The sequence below is a fragment of the Rhinolophus ferrumequinum genome, chromosome 13 (genome assembly GCF_004115265.2).
Source record: "Rhinolophus ferrumequinum isolate MPI-CBG mRhiFer1 chromosome 13, mRhiFer1_v1.p, whole genome shotgun sequence".
Classification (NCBI taxonomy): domain Eukaryota; kingdom Metazoa; phylum Chordata; class Mammalia; order Chiroptera; family Rhinolophidae; genus Rhinolophus; species Rhinolophus ferrumequinum.
The window spans coordinates 36,032,983-36,056,099 of NC_046296.1; the positions used below are offsets into that span (position 1 = coordinate 36,032,983).

At 36.9% G+C, this 23,117-nt stretch overlaps 1 protein-coding gene across 22 annotated transcripts in view; it reads left to right on the top strand.

Moving 5' to 3' along the window:
- The window catches only part of NRXN1 (neurexin 1), a 1,077,731-nt gene that overhangs the window by 555,505 nt on the left and 499,109 nt on the right, over positions 1-23,117 (top strand). For 21 of the 22 annotated variants that reach the window (XM_033124535.1, XM_033124534.1, XM_033124537.1 and 18 more), the window contains 2 exons: positions 5,590-5,763; positions 11,676-11,795. In XM_033124535.1, coding sequence (XP_032980426.1) covers positions 5,590-5,763; positions 11,676-11,795 — 294 coding nt within the window. Of the gene's footprint in view, positions 1-5,589; positions 5,764-10,724; positions 10,749-11,675; positions 11,796-23,117 lie in introns of those variants that run through there. The other variant, XM_033124557.1, reaches the window with a different exon arrangement.

Genomic DNA, 23,117 nt, shown 5'->3' on the forward strand with positions numbered 1-23,117 from the left:
GAGGAAAGTTAGCGTTGTCTCCGAATTTGCTGTCCAAAGTCCAATCCTCTCCTATCAAAGCCTCCAGAATTGTATTTTCGCCAGTCCAGCCAGAAGGAAAGTAACGCAGTGTGTATTCAGCTTTTTTTTCCCCCTCCCAAATGTCACTTATAAGAGATTGCAGGAAACTTCTTAAGTTTCCCTAGAGTTTTAGCTATCTAACTCTACAAAGCAGTTGTCCTTTTTATGCATGCTCTTTTTTATCTGGAATGAAGAAGGTGAGATGTTTAAGAGGCACCAAAACATGCATGTGAATAAACAGGAAGGCTGACTCAAAGAACTAATTATACCTTGACACTGGCATTCGGCTGCTTAAGGCGGAGCTTGGAGTCTTTGCTCTAATTGCCTTATGCTTCCTGTTTTAAGGGAAGGCAAAAACCCTCTTACACCACTTCATTTTATCTGCTTTTGGTTGATGGCTCCCACAGCATACCTAACAGCCCACCATCTCTTCCCTAAGTCCCCAGTTGACATCGTCTGATCCCTATAGGACACTCCTACTCAAATTTCACGTGTTTAATTTTAAATGTAATCTCATGTCTTCCTCCAAATTATTACTGTTTCAAATTCCCTCTTTATCTAGCTTGCATGGCTTGTATATTTTTGGACTTTTTTGTTGTTGTTTTATTTTTAAACGAGTAGTCATAAATTCTATTGTGCTCCTCAAACCTTTCCTTCGACTTTACTTATGCCATACTACTTATCAGGGCCCCTTTGAAAATTTCTCTCTTCCAGCCAAGTCTGACCTATTAGGTACTTTCATGAATGCTGTATTCATTTTGTCTTTGTGGTATATTGGTGGTATACCAGGCCCATCACCTATATTTCTGTCATCATAATGTGATGTATCCTGTACTTTCTTCTGGTCTAAACTCTTCCATGGTGCTCTACCTTACAAGAAAAGCCCTTTATTTCTCTGATTTTATAAGGCAGATTTAACATGAACCTTACAACGTGGCCCTTGGGGCTTCATAGAATTCTTGTGTTTCTTACTCTGTTTATATCAAATTAGAAAATATTTATCAAGCAACTGTTCTGTTTATGTTACCAAGTTTGATGCTGCTGGGTTTGAAATTGAGTACATCAAAAGAGCCTCTTGAGCTGCTTATAGTATGGTGCAAGGCATACTTCAAGTGCACAAATGACTGCAAACTAAATCAAGGAAAATAGGATATGTAAATTTGCCATCGTGACACTCCAATTAGACTAGAAACAAGAAACTGAATGTACTCTTCTGGGTCTCTCAGTGCAATCAACATAGAATGAGGTACACTATAGATGTGTAATCCTTACCAGGTGTACCAACACAGCCACACCAGTAGCAGTCCTGTGCTGAATGCATGCTATATACCCAACACTTCCATTTGTAATCCTCAGAGCCGTATGAAGTAGGCATTTTTAACTCATTTCACAGATGATGAATCTGACTCTGAAAATTGTTAAGTAACATTGTGCCTACACTAAAACCACCAGTAGTGGTAGAGCCAGCGTTTGTAGCCAGATATAACTAAGAAGTTAAAAAGCCGGTGCATTATTCCATACTCATGATTGTCCAACTACTAGGGAATGGATACCTGTGACATCAGCTCAGATCATTTATATATATACACTGGGGTTGCCAAAAAATGTATACACATTTCAAGAAATGTTCTCTGTGCTCAAGCAGTAGTTCCCTGTAATCAGAAGTGTCTGGATGCTGATGGTAACCACTTTGAGCACCTCTTGTCATTGCAGAAGTCAAATATGACTTGTATTCATCTTTTGTTATTGATATGTATTATCACAATTAACACATTTTTTTCCTCTTAAAACGCGGATATATTTTTTGGCACCCTCTGTATACATATACATATATACACATATATACACGCATGTATATACACATGTGTGTACGTATACGTGTGTACATATGTATACATCTATACATAAACCAATATACTCAAGAATACTGTTATCCTTAGCGCAGTAATGCTAAGGATAACAGTATTCTTGAGATTTCTTTTAAAAACCCACTCCCCAAATGGTTGAGGTTATCTGACTTTATTTGTACATATTCTTTGCATCTTCTGCTGGAAATGCCCCAGCTCCTTTGTTGTATTGTCAGTTGCATGCATGAACTACTTAAAGGATATGAATAAGAAGCACTTTTAGCTTGAAGAAGCGCTAACAGGATGGCTTCACATCTGTAGGACACTGGCTCTTACGAGATGTCCATCCTGACTCTTGTTCACACGAGGATCATTAGAAAGCACATCCTCCTTCCCCTGCACAGGATGTTGCTGCAAGCTCCCATTAGTGCTAATGGGTCATTTTCTTTCTATCACCCCAAGGATCAAAAGGAGATGCTGCATCTTTGATGAAGTGCTAATGCTCCACAGGTCTCAGGCCACTTAAGGGTTTTCTTTGTTCTCTTCAGATGGCAACCCAACAGGGGACTTGAGACCACTATCTACTATATGAAGAGTTTATAAAGACAGTATTAAATGGTTGTGCTAAGTGCAGCTTCAGTAATGAAAATTAAAATGATCCCCTTACTTATAAAGCCAAACTCTTCCACCTTGGTATGTTTGAGGCTTGCATCCTGCACTGCTTGAATCAATATGTCCTGCTCTTTAATGACACAAGGGAGAGATTACTACTTTTCTTCAATAAGCTTTAAAAAGTTGTTCAGGCAAATATGTTCTCTAATAGGAAAAAATAGGATTGTGGCAGGAAGTGGGGAAAGGAAGTAAATGAATTTTAGAATTAGCTCTCTCCCCTTGTGTTGCCTTACCATTCTTTCTTAATTTTTTCTATGGTGACTTCAATCCGTCAGGTACCTCACAATACTTAGTGCTTATAGCCCAGTACTAAGCACTGTGGGAGAAGCTAAAACAAAGACACACATCTCTCTCCTCAAGGAAGTTATAATCAGAAAGAGGAACATTGGTTATCAAATATATAGCATCCCATACATAACTTTCAGTACTGAATTCTCCATCTGAAAAGCCTGAAGCCATGCCAAGAATTCTTCATTCAACACCTCTCACCCTGCTACAGACACTCACACACACAGTTCTTTAATACTACATTCATTAGGCCTGGAGGAGAGCTGAAGTTTCCTAACAAATTTAGTTGAATAAATGAATGTAGGGAGTATTTCCTTGCATCGACATTTGACAGTATAAATCTCAGCCCACAATCTCACATGTGCAAGAAAGCTAACTTTATTTTCTCTGTAACTCACCTTGGTTTCTATTTTGAGCTCTGACTCTGAGTTAGTGAAAATATAATGTCAAGCAATTTTAGTTTCTTTATTTCTCTGGGATTGTGTCTAAATTAATTGGGGTTGGGGACTTCCCCTTGTACCAATTTTGGGGGAGGTAGAGAGGGGTTGCACAGGAGCTGACCTTGAATAGTCTATATTTATAGCTCAGGCACCCAGCACCTGTATTGCTACCCAGCACCCTCATTTTTGGGTGCATGACCCCTTCAGGTCAGTCATTTTTCGCGTATTTCTGTGCCACTCCAGGAATTGTTCTGTTGCTCCCACACCAGTGGAAAATGGAAAGTTCTGTGAAGCTGCCTAAGTTACCAGCATGCTTAAATCTAACATGCAGCCATTTCTTTTCAAGGATCTCGCTGCTGCCTCTGGATTCTGTTGAGAAAATGCACACAGATCAACATCACCCCATAAACCCACCTGAGGTTTCAGCTCAGCCCTCAGATTAGAGCACTGTGCCCTCCTTTTGGCATTCACTAATGACTATGTTCACATTTCCTCTCCTCCAACTTTCTCTCCTGCTTGCCCACATGAGAGGCAGGAAAGCTTTCCTCTTCTCGTGTAATTGCCTATATATTCTATTTCACTTCTCTAAGAGTCTTGGCTTTTAAGACTCAAATGCAGAAAGATAATTTTATATCTTTGGTTTATGATTCATAACCATTCTCTGAGGCAACTAAAACACAATGGCTTGAAATATAAGAGAGGAAAGTCTAAGGAGAGAAAGGAAATATGGAAGAAAAAAAATCAAGTATTTCAAAAATAGTATCCCATTTGAGGCCAAGAACATGCTCTCCTTTAATATTAAGAATGATGGTTAGCAGTCAATAGATGCTTTGTTCTACTTAAGAAGTGGAGGAAGTAAACACATCCAGTACCTTCAGGGCAAATTAGATGGGATTAATGGTATGCTAGCATAATATGAGAGTTTTAGTTAGTAGGTCAGGGACCTAAGTTCTCAGTTTTTATGGTTAAATGACTTTAAGAAAGCTCAATATACTCAATGCAATTCAAGAGTGTTATATCTATGGATTGATTTTACACTCTCTACCAGCTAATAGATTAGCTCAACACTGTTCCATGGATGCTGACAGAAGAGATAAGATTTCTGGGTCAGAAACCAAGGATTTATTACTCACGACAAAACAAGCAGCAGGAGCATCAACGTGTGTATCGGTTCTCCTTGTTCTCAAGTCCTTTGAAGGGACCCTGATAAACATTAGGAGTGTAGGAGATATATGTTCAAATGGGGAAAATGTATCAGGTGGCATGGAAGTTAGATAGAATGGTTAATATGAGAGAAAATTCAAATGACAATGGAAAGTCAGGGGAGTAGCTATATAGAGCATGTTTACCACAGCTTGTAAACAGGGGCAGTGTATTGTGGAATTTTGGGGTCACCCTCCTTAAGTTCTACATTGATTAACTGTTTGCTAGAGTCAATTAATTACATTTAGTCAGTGCCATCTAGATATGGTGAATAACCTATGATAGGAAAGGAAATAAATTCAAACTTAGATTGTGATTTCTTTTTTATAAGTAGTGGCCCTTTTGTCACCCTCTGTATTGATAACTTGTTAACAGATCCCAGAGCAGCATAAATAATTCAAAGTTGTATAACTTTACCTGAAAAGAATGTAATATTCAAATATATAGAGACTTGTGGGCGTGAACTAGTGAATAAGATACGTACAAGCAAGGATAATAGGCTTAAGCATAGTAGAAAAAAGCAATATTAGACAGTAGAGAGAATTTGTTGACAATGCTTCTGATTAACTGAAAGACCCAGAGTTCTTTAAGCAGAAGGTAGATTTGATAATTATTATTATCAAATCTGTTGACTCGACTACATATTTTCACTTCCTATATTTTATCTCATTTAATCCTCACACAACCCTATGGGATATGTTATTTCCATTTTAGAAATGAAGTTACTAATGATCAGAGAAACAAACAAAAAATATTGTCAAAGCCATAGAGTTGGTAAATAACCGGGATCCAATTTCAGTGCAGGGATTTGCAACTCCATGGCACATGTTACTCTGCTTGGACACATTGTATTGCACTCATTTAACTCTCTGTGGAAATAGCTTCTAGAAATTTCTTCTAGTGCTAATGTATTCAAATATTTTTATTGTTTTGTATTTTGGGGAAAATATCTAGTTAGAAATTTACTTTTTTTTTTTTTATGAAAAGTAAACCTCACTATTTTTTTCCTCCCTTTCCTACTGTATGTTTAAAGTTAATGACAAGTTACTTTTGTGACCAAAACTTTGATCTTCCCACAGGTGACTTGTATATAGGAGGAGTGGCGAAAGAAACATACAAATCCTTGCCAAAACTCGTCCATGCCAAGGAGGGCTTTCAAGGCTGCTTGGCGTCAGTGGATTTAAATGGACGGCTTCCAGACCTCATCTCAGATGCTCTTTTCTGCAATGGACAGATTGAGAGAGGATGTGAAGGTACTAGATTTTGGTATCACACTCTCATCATTGCAGTTCCACCTCTAAATAAGAACAAGTCTCTTAACTAGCAAAATTTGTTTCTGCCAGCTAGTCAACCACCCCACTTAGAGTTTAGAAATCCTTATTCATATTTTTAACTTCTCATCCCATAAATCCTAAATTTTCTGGACTGCTTGCAAGGCTACACTAATGTCTGCTGCAAACAGAAGCTGTATCCATGGTTCTTGTTATTTTCTGCTTCTTTGCATTCTGTAGTGCACAAAATTAGTATGTTAACCCGTTCCACGTTGCTTGCTTTATAACATTAAATAGATACCCCATTTAGACTAGAAAAATATATTTATTCCAGCAAGTGTTAATCTATTTGAGCCAGTTTGTTGAAATCCACATTCAATAGGATGTAACAAGAAAATAAAGGTAGTTACCATTCTCCAATTACTATTTGGTTTGTGTCTATCTGGCAGCAGGAGTGTCTCCTGTATATTATCAGTTTGTTTTAGCAAAAAGTGGTTTCTTCTGTTACTCAAGGCTAATATTCCATACTTCAGAAATGTACTCAAATATCTTCCTGTTCCTTTGTGCTTTCTATCAGACTAAGATCTGTAGGAGTACTTTTTGATTGCTACTTTCATTTTAGATAATTTTCATTTCAACACCTCAGATTATTTGAGCCAATTCTCCCTCCATAAGTGTAATTTAATCACATTATCCTGAATTTTGTGGTTCTGAATGTGTTGCTGCTTTTCCTTTAATGTTGAACACAGTTTGGACCATTTTGAAAATTTTAGATTCATAAGGAAATTTCATATGGGAGAAGCAAAGAAGGACATGTGAATTCCTATTCCCTAGGAGATTCTGAATCATTTCCTCTCAGCCAAAATAATGCCATTAGATTTAGCAATTACCTAAGTACATGGAAAAATTTTTTATTTGAAAATACTTTTTTTTTTTTTTTTTCTCTCTGCAACATATATTTCCCTGAAAAAGTCAGGTGAAATTCAAACTGTGTTTTAATCTTGCCGGAGGATAAGGGTGTTTAATGCAAATCTCTATTGAATTCATTTTTAATTTTGTTATCACATTTTCTTTATTTCAAATTTTGGTGTAACGCACTTTTGTAAAACAAAGGAAAACTATGTGTTTTTCTCCTTTTACCAATTTAGCAAAGGAAACAAAATTGTTAAGTGAATAAATTCCCTCTAGTGGATAGCTACAAAAATGTGGCACATAAATAACATTGATTCTGGTGATCTAATCGGTGAGAATATATACATTAAAAAAATAAATAAATAAAAGTACTACAGACTCTTCTGCAAATATTTTTCAAAAATAGGCCTTTCTACAAGTTGCTTGGTAAGTGACTTCTCACCTGTAAGAAATAGTGGGAGCAGACACACACATTCACAGTGAAACACCCACAAGATAGAAAACCAAACACACACACATGACCCCCCACCACTGGCACATAATATGAGTGGGTGGGTGGAAGGGGAAACAAATGAGAGGAAGATGTATTGAGAAAGAGTATTAGTAGCCATGATATTTGGTGTTATTTTCCAACATAATCTAATAAGTAATTTGGTTAAGATGATTGATTTTTACATCCTCTTGGATAACCTTAAATTTCTATTTGAACATTTGAAATCATTCAGTAGATCATGACACTGGTTCTTTCCTTACCTTATCTAGGATGCTTTAATATTTGAGATTTAATAATTCTCACGCACTTTTACCCCATTTTCCTTTTTTTCTTAGAATGTTATCGTGCTCCTGCCTTTTGGCTTTTACATTGCCCTGATTTTTTTCATTCCAATATCAAGATTAATGTTTACTTTATAATTATTTCTATCCTTTATGGTTCCTAGTAATAATCTCTGATGTGTCCGTCAAAGGTATAATTAATGAGATACATATGTTTTTAGGATTAGTGATCAAATTCTAAATACTCGATAAATTCTCTCTCTAAATATTGTCTCACGGAATTGTAAATCCAAATCACATTGGAATCACTTACTTCCATATTAATAGAAATAGTATAAAGTTGACATAACCAAAAATTTTGTCAATATTTTCCATCATTCCTACCCAACAAGACTTCCAAATCTCTAAGCGCCTTTCATGTAAAAGGTCTTGGTCGTCCCTGAATAATCACTTGCTGCCTTTCATTTCTAACTAATTTTAGTTGGCAACAGCTCATTTTATTTATACAACACATGTTAGCTAGGGGAGGGAACTTACCTTGTCCAAGTCGCTTTAGATCAGTGTTTCTCAAACTTTAGCCAGTATCAAAATTGCCTGGCTAACTGTTAAAACACAATTACTGGACACCACCCCCAGCGTTTTCGATTCAGTAGGTCTAGGGTGGGGTCCTAGAATTTACATTTCTAACAATTTCCTAAATGATGCTGATGCTGTTGGTGGGAAGACCATATTTTTTTGAAAATTACTGCTTGAGATGGCATTTTCCTGCTTACGTCAGAGAAAATGGAGGCTGGTGATCCAGTCAGCAGGCTCAGTTAAGCTACTGAATCAAGATAACGTCCATACATAAAGTCATTTATTTATTTATTTTTTTAATTCAGACACTATTTGCATAGACTTATAAACATTCAGAGCCCAAAACTGCATTATAAGCTACACAAATACTTAATTATTAATGCTACCATTGATTAAACATTGGTGACATTATGCTGTTTTATTTAATCCTCAAAACTCAGTATTAGACTTATTCTTTTAGATGAGTTAAGTTGAGCCGCAGAGTTGTAAGGGGACCTTCCTAAGGTCACACAGCTAGTAAGGGGACGATGGAAGCTTTGAACCCAAGTTTGCCTTATTTGAAAACCCAGGCATCTAATAACCACTTTTTGCTATTGTCTCTTTGGTGTCCAGAGATTGTAGTTTTACCTTTACTTCACTTTCCTCTTTAGATGTATTCTTAATTTTATCTACTTAATACAAATGTCCTTGTGGCTTGTTTCCGATTGATTCAGTGATAAAGTTAGAAGGTACATTATATAACTAAAGGGGAAAATAAATTTTGGGCTTTGTCTTGTGCAAATGCCTGTCAATGTTTAAATATTGTTCTAGAAGGTGAGTACTTTGAAAAATGTGTCTTCTCAGGAATAGGCATGCATTCTCTTGTAATACCTGAATATAAAAAGACGGTTGTGGTAATGAAAAAAATAATCGTAATAAAGCACGTCTTTATGCTCACATGAAGGTGTAGCTGGAACTCTGAGTTGCTTGCTCCACAACATGGGAAGATTACTTTTTAGGATTGCAGTTTTACCATTTTTAGAGTTTAGCATTATTTTGAAATTGTATATCTGATCATCTTTGCAAAAACAAAAATCTGGCTCTTCCTCAATTTCTGTGCCTCCTCTTTCCTCTGCTGGGCAAATAAGGGAGCAGCTGTCCTTTGATAGAACAGCCCCTGACCCAAATGCGGCTTGTACCACTCCTTATTCTATGCTTAGTCCAGGAAGGAATGTGCTAAGGTATATTGTTTTAAGAGATTAAAACAAATAAACACACACACACACACACACACACACACACACACACACACACACACACACACACACCCTCTAGTTTCAGTCTGTAATACCATGGAATAAAGATCATTAGACCAATTACCTCTCACAGATTGGAAGAACAGCAAAAATTATGCATTCTAGTGTTCTGAGTTGTTTGATGCAATAGGTGAGAAAACTGTTCTATCTATTTAGGTCTCCCAGGCCTGGTAGATTCTTATTATTAACAACTATTGTTATTGCTATACTAATTATTATTATTATTATTATTATTATTATTATTATATAATTGATATTTGCAATATGATGGTTTCTGAACTTGTGAAAATTCCCAGAGGTTGGGCTAAATTCAATAACTTTCTATGAAGAGAGCCTTTACTGAGAAAATTGTAATAGAAATATAATTGTAAGGAACATGTTTAAATAGACATTTTACAAAAACATCAGTTTATACAAAGGCTAATTATAGAAAATTCTCATTTATTCACTAAAGCAGGTACCGAAAAGGCTCTCCCTGTTAACATCATGTAATTAGGCTGGTGTCTATGTTGATATTTTCATAAACCCTGTAAAATTGTGTTTTCTACAAAATAATTTATACTCAAAAGCTATTTAGGTGGATAGCATTCCCTTTTCACCCTTCCCAGGTTAGTCCTTGTTAGTGAGGCTCTACTGTAATACATAAGCAGAGGACGATTTATAAGAGGGAAAGATAATGATGAAGGTGGAGAAAATACAGACATAATTCTAAAACCTTAAGCAGTATACGCATATAGCCACACAAGAGCAAAGATAAACACTCCACATTGAAATCTTGTAAAGGAACTTGCTTTGTGGGGATTTATATTGCAGTTTGTTCCATCCTCTATATTCTCTCCTCCACTCCAAATTATATATGCATTTTGATAGTTTGGTGACAATGAATGGCTGACATCGTAGTTTTAAGTCTTAATTGCAACAGCAAAATAAAAAATCTAGAGGGTAAAAACTGGAAAAGGATAATTGGCCCGCTAATGACCATAGTCTACACTGTATCTGTACGTAACAAATGGTGCTGCGTACTCCGCATAAGCAATGCAGTCACTTTGGTGAGGCCACTCATCTCTCTCCAAGAGAGGAAAAAATACAGAAGCCCTTGTAATTGTCCTTCATGACATGTCATCGGCTCAATTAACCATTATATATATGTACACACATATATAGTAAAATTCCAATGAAGTAGTGCTTTCTCATTTTTTGGCTTAAGATTTATGGCTGTTAGTATATTAATTTGTTTGCTTTACATAGCATTTTTCTCCCCTTTTACAGCAGCATGCTTTTTGAATCTGAACGTTCTTCTGTGTTTGCCCCATTTCAGTATTGCTTACTAACATTTAATATATTTTGCTTTTTTTTTTTTTTTTTTTAATTTTGCTGACAAAGTTGCATTGATGAAAGCTGACTTGCAAGGTAGATGGCCCTGTGTGTATAAAACAAGACTGAAACCCCATAATACACAGTGGAAAACTCAAAATAACTTTTTTTTTCTTTTTTTTTTTTGTACATTTTTGCAGTAGCATATTTGGGCGCAGACTTAATTTTTCCCCTTCTTGAGCATTGTGCAAGAAACCTCATTTTGTAGCATAGTTTGCACAGAGGCTTTCAGTCTTGAATATGTTTGTGTAGTGATTACCTTTAGTGCTTTGATCATCCTTTTTTAAATTCTTTGTTTTTCAGTGTTCTAGTTATGATTCTTTAGAAATAGAATAGCATTCTTTTTACTTGTATGTTACATGGGGCATGCCATTTATACAGTTATTTTATGTTTAATTGCATGAAATTGTCAAAGCATGTGAACTGATACTTGCCAACATACCTATCCAAAACACCCAATAATCATAACTTTAGCCATAGTTTTTGCAGGGAAACTTCTGGAACCCATAGGACATTTTTGCATAACTCTCCTCAGTTATTTTGCCAATCTCGTCTCAATTTCATGAAGTTATAATCTCTATTTCTCATGGTGTCTCTATTCATTGGTCAGAAGTTAAGGAGATCCATGCATTTTTCTAAAATTCAAATGGTGATAGAGAATTATTGATGGTGGAATGAGATTACCTGTTACCACAATCATACTAGAAGCTCAGTGCTTGCTTTTACTATTTGTTGGTTTAGTTTACTATCATAATGTATTTTGTCCTACGTTTGAAACTTCAGAAAAGCCTTCATATCACAGTTGCTCTGTTTCTACTCTAGGTGTGTGAACTAGAACTTTCAAAACTAGTTTGGTCATATATTTTGAGGTGTTGGCAACTACTTTATGTGACCTAGCTCATGTATAAAACACTTTCGGATTTTTTTTAAAAGAACCCAAGTTTCTTTTGGATTGTTTTCCAGGGCCCAGCACAACCTGCCAAGAGGACTCGTGTTCTAATCAAGGTGTGTGCTTGCAGCAGTGGGATGGTTTCAGCTGTGACTGCAGTATGACTTCCTTCAGTGGGCCACTCTGCAATGATCGTAAGTACCTCCCTGAACATGAACACACACTTGTCTTGGTTTCCATTACTGTTTGATGTCTGCGGTCTAAAACTGGGACTCTCTATATTATCTGTGAGTAAATGGCACTCATAAACAGGAGAAGCAGTTTTGTTTTTCCTACAGGAAGGGCATTTTGGAATACTAAAGTATTAATCAAGGAAGCCAATGGCTACATGTTATGATGGTGGTGATGCTTTGGTTTTCAACTGTGTGTTGTGCCGTCTTTGTTCATTGCCAATAGTCACCTCGTTGAAAATAATGTTTTCGTTTCCTGTATATGGCAATCCCCCCCTAGTTTTTTGAAAGAGACTTCATGTTGCTTTATATTAATATTTGATTTGATAAGATCATATCTTGGGGGCTGTAATTTTAGTGACTGGTCACCGGTCTCATTACGGTTTTTTCACTCTGCAGCTCTTCAAGCCCATATCTGCCTTTTAATTTGAAAACATGTTTAAACGTTGTCCTTCGAGTATTCTCCCTTTTATTGCAGCCACTTGTGAGTGTTTTTCCCCTTTAGTCTCACAATGTAAATGTGACAAAGAAACACAGCACTCTCATTATATCATGGAATATCTGCTAATGCCTAATCTATGTGACTGCAGTTAGGATTCTGAGACTGCATTAACTGGTGCCTAGGAGGATGTTCTGTTTCTTAACTTTCGAATAGACCATGCTTTACAGCACTCCATCAAAATGGTAAAAGCCTTTCCTAAAAAAAAACACATTGCATTCAACTCTGCTGAGAAAATATTTCTGACAGAGCGTCCTGGTTGTAAAACAGAGTACATGCTTTATGTTTTTAAATGCTACAGCCTTTACGAAAAAAGCTCTAGGATGATGGTGCGGGCAATGTTCTGACCGAAGGCGTGGGCTTCCAGGCAAAGGCTGTGCTGGAGTATATGGATTTAAAGAAAGACTAGAGTTTGTTCGTTTTGACCTTTGTGTATTTGAGACTCTCTATTCATGTCTGTAGATATGTGTATCACAATGTTGAAGATGGGGTCAAACTGAAATATTTCATTGAACTGAGATGTTGCAGCCTAGAAATATAGTACAATTCCCCGGCTATCTCCAAGTTTCCTCTCCAAACTACAGAATGTAGGAAGAGTAAGCAACTAATACAAAGTAAAGTAGTACTTGGAAAAGACCTCCAAAGGTCACAGCAACATAGATGGAGAAATATTTAGTCTCCATCCTGCCAGTGACATCTTCTATAGAATCACAAGTAAACTTGAAGCAACAAACAGGTATCCACACTCTCACACATTTGCAAACACTGTGTTTCTATAAATCAAATCACACTTACAAAGAGTAACTCCATTTGAGGTTATATACCTTATGTAAAGATTCAATAAATACTTAGATGCACATAAAGCAAAGCAAATAAAAAGCCTTATGTATGCTTTTGATAAGAACATGTGACTTCCTGCATTTGCTCCCGCCCCATAGAAAATGACATCAACTTGTGTTTCAAGGACAGCCAGAAGGCTGATAATTTGTTATGATTTTATTATGGCAAACTTTTAATCTTGAGTATGATCCTGACAGATGTATGACTACATGTGGTAGCTGAGAGAGCTTTTTTTGCATGAGAATGTTTTTCATTTTGCTAAAGAACTTTCTCTGCCAAACTTTGCTTAATCTAGTTTCCATGTTTTATAAAACAGTTGCCATTTGGTTGTGTCAGATTGTGTATCCTCATATACCAGTTAAGTATGAATAATACAATTTCCTGTATGTATTTGCTAGACAGTTCCTAAAGGAACAGCAAGACCTTACTTTAAACCTCATGCTGTCTTCAAATCATTTTACAGAAAATTATTGGAATGCTGCTCTTGGGTGATACGTAGTAGTGATGGCAATGATAAGGCTATTTGTTATTTTCTTATAAATAAGGTAAATGTCATCCAATAAATGCATCTGATATGCCTCTTGCACAAATCAGCATTAAAATTACTTTGGAGGGCTCTCAGAATACATGCATTTTGATTAAATCATTACCTCTTAGTGGGTTTTCTGGAAATGCGAAAGAGTTTCTTGGTTTTTACATTGGAGTTTTGGTGATGAGTACATGTAGGTACAAATCAATATTTAAAAGCAAACCTTATTTTCATATCAACTATAATTTGTAGAAGGTACAATAGTAACCACTGCCTTGAGGACATGCAGTTGATATGGCAATAAAAGTAGCATGCCACATTTTCTTCACTTTTTAAATTAATCAAAATAATTTTCTACTTCTTATGTCTACATCTCACTGTTTTTCTGTAAGTTGCACAAATAGAATTAGTGTGCTCCCTGGGATTTTAACAAATTCCTTTTCTTTATAGAGGTTGACATGTTTTTTTGTTTTGTTTTGTTTTGGAATAAAGCCATTTAGGACATTTTTTTTATTTCTTAACGAAATTTTCATCACCCAGCTTGGGTATTTATTCATAAATTCTGTGACTGCAAGCTTCAACTGCATAGATGACAAAAGGAAATAGAAACAAAACTTTTTAAAAGGGGCAAGAACACACCACATGGCAAATGAGACACCCCATCCCCCACAGCAGACCTTCTAAATATTATCTCTCTAAGTTTCATAGAGTGGGTAAAAGTAACTACAAAATTTTATTTATGTTCGCCTGGAGATATAATTAACAATGGGAAGATGGGAATACCTTTTAGCTTGTAAGTGTAATCTTGCATAAATTACACTAATTAATGAACTTAAAGGAATCTTTCAAAAAAGAAGCACTTAGGCAAAATGATGCCAAACCCTCCTTTGAAAGAAAAGTGTTTGTGGAACCTTTTCTTCCCTGGAAAAGTGGCATCAATGACCTACTCATTGACAAATAACAATTACTTTGTGTTTTGTGTGTGTGTGTGTGTGTGTGTGTGTGTGTGTGTGTACTAGTAGTAGTCGTAGTATTAGTAATAGTAGGGTAGTGTACTCACCTCAGTCTTCCATATCAATACCATATTTTAGGTCTCCAATATGATTTTTCTGGCCTATCGTTGTAATTTCCTAGTTGAGTTTCCCATGTCTTACTCCTTCTTCCTCCAATTCATCCTGTGCCTCCTTACCAGTTTTGTTCTTTCTTCCTGTTTTCCCTGGTAGTTTAGATATCACCAGCCAGCTGTTCCTGATTCTCCTCTCCAGAGGCAATGATTTTCCTCCTCTGACGTCTGTAGAATTTTGTTTATGCTGTTTTATCGGCCATCACTTTCTACTTATAGTTACTTATGTTTGGTCTTATCTCCCTGTAAGACTATATACTTCTCCCATGGACAATAGTCCTTTACGTTTTGGCTCATACACCCAGTGTGTTTTGCACATCGAGTTGCATACAATTGGCGATAATAACTCACTAAGTCAACATTGGCTAGGTGCATGACTCTTATATAGATTTCTGGTACCCATCAATGGCCAACAACACTCTCCAAGTTCATCAATATGGAGTTCATGAGTCTCCATGGTCTGATCCTAACATTCATTTTCATCCTTATCTGTCATAGAACCTTGTCCATAGGGCATGTCACCACCAACTAACTTACTTAGCGCTTTCTGACCAACCTGACACTTTCTCACTCTCCTCACCATTGCCTGTGCTGACTTCTCCTCTTAGGGAATGTACGCATTCTTCCTGGAATGTATTCCTATCAGCATATCGGCTTGAAGAACTATAATTTCATTTTCAATCTCGACATAAACTGTTTCATCCCATGGAAACTTCCCTCATCTTCTGAGCTGAGCCTTGCCTTTCCCTCTTCTGAAATCTTACACCAACAATTTTTGTACTTACCACATGTTGTAGCTATTTGTGAACTTTCTCTTGGGTGTAACCGCTTAGTGAGTGCTTGCTCTGTGCCGGATCTGTGTGAAGAGTTTATATTCGTTATGTAAAATCTACAGACCATCTACACACGCTTGCACATCCATGCAGCATCGTCAGACCACTGTGCTGCAACAGGCCTCTTCTGCTTTCACTCTGTGGTCCAGAATGGAATGTAACCACACTGGTTCATTTAATGTCAGGTTGCAGAAGATGAATATGGCTATGATCACATGGAAAATAGCAAACATAATAACATTGTCACATTACATTCATATAGAAATGCTGTGTGCCAAATTACAGTTCAGCTTCAATGGTGTCTGTTACCGTAAGGGAACAATACATCATAGCGCTGTGATTTTGGTAGTAGGAGAGTATGGGCATTGCCATCAAAAGACTATTTTCAGAATTCTAAACTGTGCCAAAAGAAAATCTTTCTGATAAGAATTCATTATGTCTTTTATATGAGAATTAGAAACGTTCACTGAAACAAAGATGAAATACATTTGTTGTGGCTTGGTACCATGACATTTAAAAATATCTTCAGCTTCGTTTCTCACCTTCTTTTGTTGTTTGAAAGAGAATCCAATACCCAATATCTGAACATCACTATCAGAACTACTGGAGTTAAATCAGAGCACACACAAAACAAGACAACACAAAAAATTTGGATTACAGTAACATTATTTCTCTCCCATTTAGAGCTGCCAGTAGTATTAAACCTGATTTGCTGCTGAAACCATTTAGGGCTGAATAAAATTTAGAAAATAACTATGTCCACAACCGGTTCCTCATTTGGAGTATGATGAATCCTATTAACCTTGAATCATTCAAGCAGTTCTAAATGACAACCCTTAATTTGCTTAAAGTAATTCATAAGCAATATTTACGGATAATGCCTTAGAAAAACTATCTACGGGGAAATAGGGTCAGACCTTTCTTAGGTTAAACCATAAAGGATTAAAATGTTGTTCATATTGAGTCAAAATGCAGTAAAAGATAGAAAGGAAGGCATAATGTATGATAGAGAAATGTACTGTGTTATAGAAGTGCTATCTTCTATTTTATATAAATGTGTCTTTGTTTCTCTGCTTGGTAATAGGCATCATAAAACTAGATGCATAAAAGGAAGTATTGGTATTTTCATATTGAAATCGGGCAGTCAAATGACAGCTTTAAGCTGTATCTACATAAGAAAATGTAAGTGGGGGAAAAAAAACCCAAAAGTGGAGTAGAGCGTTGGTGTATTTGAACTATCCAGATTAGTCACCTGTCTTTTTCAGCATCTGAATAACCTATGATTCTAAGTAGCCTTTTTCACTCTGTGTAAATGGTATCAATTTGGCCCCAGAAGTGAAGAAAGAAAGCCCAATCGAAATTTTTGTTTTTGCCTGCTAGTACTCTAATTTTTCTGGCCTGCTTAAAATTCTGTTTGGACGTTGGTTTGGCTCTTACGTTAGTGCTCTTCCTCTTAGGTGTCCTGTAAATACGGAGGTGGCCTTCCGTGTTTTCATTACTGTGCTAATACTGTCATAACCCCACAGAGCCCAAATACACCAATGCTCCCCCGAGAGAAGTTTGGCCATTCCCCTTGATTAACTGGTCTTACGGGATGGCAATGGTTCCAATTCTCACTAGATGGCATTTCAAAGAGCTCTGTGACATAGGCTCCATCTGAATAATTTTCTTCCTGTGTGAGTACATTATGCTCAGATTTCTCACTTTGCCGTCCAGCCATAGCAACACAGCAGGGGCAGAATCCAAGCTGGTCGGGGGTGCGGGGGAGACTGCCTGAATCTGAGGTGCGAATTTTTGGAACTTGAGGCCTTCAGGTTTACTTTTAGTTTTTAAATGGATTTTACTTCCCCAGAAATAATGCACTGAAAGCCCCTGGGAACAAAGTGAAGATTAATCATAGTCTATTCTCAGAATCCTGCATAATACTAAATATGTTTAACTGATGAATAATTTAGTATCCATTTATTAATCAAGAAGATATGTAAAGAAAGTAAAATGGTAAATAATTACCCAACTTTATGGAATCAGATTATCATCAGTAGTTTTTTAAAGAAGTAGTAGAAGATGTTAAATAATTAGTTTAGACTTTGGGAAATACGTTTTTTTATATCCTTTGTTGCTGTGGATATGCCTACCTAGTGCATAAGAAGAACTACAAAATACTTTTATGTAGGAAACACCATATTTTAGTGCTAATTAACTGTGTATGCATGCCATTCACATGTTATAAGTCTTAACCTTTTCAATGGACTTCAAAAAATATTGTTTTCAATTTACAAATAAGGATATCGAGGCATGGATTGTTTTAATAACTTCTTGGAGCTAAAATGGCTACTAATTGGCACAGAAAGACTTTGAACGTAAGTCTAACTTCAAGCCCATGCTCTTATTTGCACCCACAGTTCCTGGCATGAAGGGATAGATTGCCTCAGTGTAGTTGAAATTCCCTAGAGAAGCTAGTGATGAGTGGCATTTAACATCGTGAATTTTCTCCCATCCTCATCTGATCCTTGATTCGTATGTTTAATTTTAAGCATTATGTTGCATGAAACATGCTCTACCCTTCAACTGCTCAGTTGCCACTTCTAAAGACGCGTTAAAAATTCATAGCTGTCTAAGGCATACACACTGTCATTAACTTCCAGTTCTGTTATAAAAAGGTACTGATTATGAAAGAAAGATGGGAATTTCCTGTTAATTTTCTATGACAGCCTGAGTTTCTTGAAAACAATAATTTAATATTTCATAATGAAATCAGGCGAAATATGTCCCAAGTTTCTTTCTCTTGAATCAGATTCACAATGTGTATCATGTGAAATGAGCAGCTAAGATTCAGAATTGTACCGACCAGTGAATGTGTACCAAGTGTTTCATTAACGTTGATTATGTCTCAGTTTTCGCTGTATACAAATGTTGAGGCAGAAAAAAAAAAAATGAAGTCAGAGGTTGTCAGTGTGGTCATTGAAGGTTGTTGGAAGAGGCGTGAGGGAAACAAGGTAATGCATGAAGCCAGAGCGTGAAAAATCACTACAAGATTAATAGAAAAGACCCAGGGGCCCTTGTATTTGTAGGGAAAGGAAAGAAAGCTCAGGGGATATGTGCAGAGTCCAGAAAAAGGTCATGATAAAAATAACATTGAGCTTGCATTAAGGAATAATTTTATTCATGAAGAATATATATATATATTCTTGTATTATTGTAAAGAAAATGTGCCTTGCCCGGTGACCCTTCTTCCTTCTCTGAACAAAGGATTCTGGGTCTTTAATGAGATTTACTGTAGCAATTAAAAAGTGTAGGATTCTTTTATAGGGAGGAATTATGGTCTCTGCTGCAGCTCAGTGCTGTTATACATTGTTACTTCTCTGGGAACATTCTACAGCAGCATAAAATACAAGGGTGATCTGTTAGCTCTGGGTATTTTGGAGTATATGATTTTAATGACCCTAATGATCTAAATTCTCACATATTTCAGAAAATGCCCTACAGAGCTTGAGGCTTAGCCTCCCCAGGATTTGTTGAGATAGGAAGGTACAAAGGTGTTTCTTAACTTGAAATGAGTTTAGAATGAAACAAGGTTTCATAAAAGAATGAGCTGATATAGAAAGATGTTAAAAAAAAAGTGGGTTGCAAACAAGGAAGAGGCTGCTTTTGACAAAGACAGTGGAAATTGTTCACATAGGTGTGAACGCTTATAAATATGTACCACATGACCCTTTAGGGAGAGAAACAGATGGAATATGTAGTGAAAAATAAAGACTGCGTTTTGCTTGGTTTCTTAACTCTAATGGTACAGTGTATATTTTGATATTTGGCATCTCCTGTTGGGAAGCTTTCAAGGCCTCATCTGGATTCCAGCAGCTCAGGGAACTGCTGACATCGGGAACGGTGTCGAGTAACGGCAGGCCTTGGAATATGTTTGCAAAGCTTCTCCAGGTCATGACATGATGCATAAATATCCCAGCCGGGTTTCTGTGTCAAATTCTTGATGGTCACTCGAACGCCCAACGTGAAGGAATCCAAATCCTTGGATGCGAATCTGGGTAGTCATTGCACCCTCAGAGTAAGACACTGTTGCTGAAACTGTGGGGTCCACCTTCCACGACATCAATGATAAATCTGCTCTCCGAGGTCCTATTCAGGGCAAGTGTTCCATTTTACTAAATTAAAAACAGCAAAGTGTTAGAGAAATAACATTTCCTCTCAGCCGCGGGAGACCTCGCAGAAGTAATTAAACTGGATTTGAGTGTGTCAGGCTCATTCCTTTTATTGACAGTGACAATAATTCTGTAAATCAAAACCTGGAAGCATGTTCAGTGTCGTGGAAGTGCAAAAGAGAAAAAACTAAGGTTCTGAAAATGAAAGCTCCCGAAATGAAAATGGATCTATGCAGTGCAGTAGGAGAGGCTGCTGCCCGAGTCAGGAATGCAGCCTCTCTCTGCTGGAATTCAGGGCCTACACGTGGGATGGGAATCATCCTCAGAGTTTAGCTGAGTCCCTGAAAGTCATAGGGGTGTGAAACCAAAGGAAGTAGCTCTTCAGAACTAGCTGTTCTTTATGGTTTTAAGCCAGCTGGAAAATCCTCTCTCCCCAACCCTGATATTTCTTTTTTCTAATGTTGTGAATGGGTTTTGTTGACATTTATTTCCTTGGTATTCCTGCATTTTTTTCATTCTACATTTAAGGTTCTCCACAGTCTTGCTCAACAAACACAACTCTGCATGCAGCGTGCTTTATTTCTCGTGTGCTCGGACATCCACTCTTAGATACAGAGACACACTGGTGTGGTCACTGAATGCTTTCTGTGCCTTCCGTTCTGCTGAACGACTCCCTCATCCCGCTTGCCCAACCCCCTCCCTGACTTCCACTCTGCAGAAGCAGATGTAGTGCATGGAGATGACCCAGCTCAAATCAAGTTTATCCAGAGCAGAACGGTCCTCCGTTAGCGGGTGATTTCTTCCGCTTCTGAGTCTCCAAACAGTTACTCTCTAACAGATGTCTTTTTATGTGTGCATGCCTGTGTTTCCTGACTATATTTTCATCCCATTCTTCTATTTTTGGTATTATTTCTCACAGTGTCTAGCACATATTAAATGTTCAGTAATATTTTAAGATCGGTGTCTTGAAATCTCCATTAGTTACCTGTTGTTTTAAGACTTTATTTTTTTTTTTAGAGCAGTTTTAGGTTCAAAGCAAATTAAGAGGAAGGTACAGAAATTTCCCCTGTGTCCCCCTGCCTGCACACATGCGTAGCCTCTCCCACTGTGAACACCTCACACCAGAGTGGTGCAGTTGTTACAATTGATAAACCTACATTGACAGATCATGATCATTCAGTTCATAATTTACAAGGTAACTGATGTGTGTCCCCACCCGTACAGTTCCTTTAAGGAAATATACAGATGTTTAACATCGGACAGGGGTAATGAGTTATGTTGTATCACGTTACTGTAAGTGCAGTTTTCACTATGTTTCTTCCTGATAGTAAAGACCCCTGTGGAATTAGAGTCTTATTTAGCAAGAAAGAAAGTGCTTGGAGTAAAGATGTGTGTGTCTGTCGCGCGGGTCATGAGGATGTATGCTAGCGCATGGGCACACACCATGGGTGATGGGTTTGGAAACATCTCTTTCTGTTTTTTCCCAATTCTACCAAAGTCCTGCTTTGTATGTTATCACAATAAATTGAACAGATTCTGGGACTTTTGGTTGTTTCCAAGATAACTGTTTTTTGTTCAATTTACGTTTTTCTCATTAACTAGCTGGTCAACCTGCAGGAATAATCACATTATGATGAGATGTTACACTGCTTATTTGATCTTTTTCAGCTAAGCTAAGATTTTGCAATGTTGGGGTATTTTTTCTAGTAAGAATGTAAGCTTTCTGGAGAGAAAATGTAAGCTTTCTCTTACAGTAGCCCATCACTTGTGTGCCTTGATTTAGTCCACCGATATTCTTCAAGAGAATTCTACAAACGTTGCCTTTGCAACAGCTCCAGAGGAGCCAAATGCCCCTTTGGTGTTATGTAGATGGGATTAGTAATATTTTGGTATTTTCCTTTGCAGAATAAATATGATGATGGTGGTACAGTTGTATATACAAATGCCAAATACCAGAGGCTCACTTGGCCTAATTGCTTTCATTCAGTATTTTAGGAGAATTTGCCTAATATGGACTTGATAGGATTATGAATATTTTTCTACCTAAAGCTAAACCACAGTTGGTCTGCCAAGTCCATAGTGACGGCATCAGAAATAGAACTTGCTTGGTTGTTAGGTGGGTTGAGAAAAAAAGTTTAAAAAATAAATTCCGGATACTAGAATTTGTCTACCTAAATCAAAAAAGAAGTAGTAAAATGAAGGGGTTGGACTAAGTCAGAGATTCCCCAAAATATGGGTCTTGGACCAGCAGTGCCAACATAACCTGCGAATTGGTGAGAAATGAATATTCTCATTTTCCAGACCTTCTGAATTAGAAACCATGGGGTAGAAAGTATGTATTTTAAGAGCTTCCAGATATTCCTGATACACACCTAAGTTTGAGAATTATTAGACTAGATGATCTCTAAAGCCATCTTCTTAGTTCAGTGCTTTCCAGATAACAAGAAACTTCATTTAATGGGATAAAGGAAGTTCTGTCCAAAAAAAAAAAAAAAAAAGTAAGTAAGTAAAATATCATGACTAGATTTATGAGACAGTTTTGATACAATTTTGGATGTTTCTTACATGGTGATATGAAAGAAATAACAAATTTTCATTTTGATTATCAGCCTCCCCAGTTGACTGACAATCTTAAGAATGTTTGAAAAGTCCCATTCACACTATTCATGCTGTGAAAAATCTAGTTCAAGGCAACATATTTCCTACAATATGAGGAGAATAAGTAAATCCAAGGGCACATTCCTCTATTCTTATCCTTTGGGGTTCTTTGGAATAATTCTAGGATAATTAGTACAGATTAGGAAATAAAATATTCAAATCTGCAAATGAATTTTAACTTAGAAAAAACTTCTGTCAATTGAACCAATGTACAAAATGCCTTTCATATGAAATGGTATATTCTTTACGTGGCATCCTTTTTCATTGCCTAAAATGTTCCACATCTTTACCTACCCTGCTAAATCAATGTTATCCCAGTTCCCTAGGAATTCCCCAGATACAAGTTCCCTTCTCATTAATAAATACCCCATATCTAGTAAGACCTTCATAGTTCTTTTTCTTCACTCATAGAAGATCCATATGTGACAGTCTTCAGCCAGGATCCCCGTATGTGACCATGAGCAAGTCACTTGAGTTTTGTGGGCCTCAGTTTCCTCAGTATAAAATGAAACATTTGGTTTACCTTGTGTTGAAGGTTCCAAGAGCTCCAAGAGTCTGTGATTCATTGTCACTATATTCTTTCTCTTCTTTTTCCTCAACCCTTAGACCTATTTTTATTCATGTTTCAGGCTCTTCTAGGCTACAGCCTA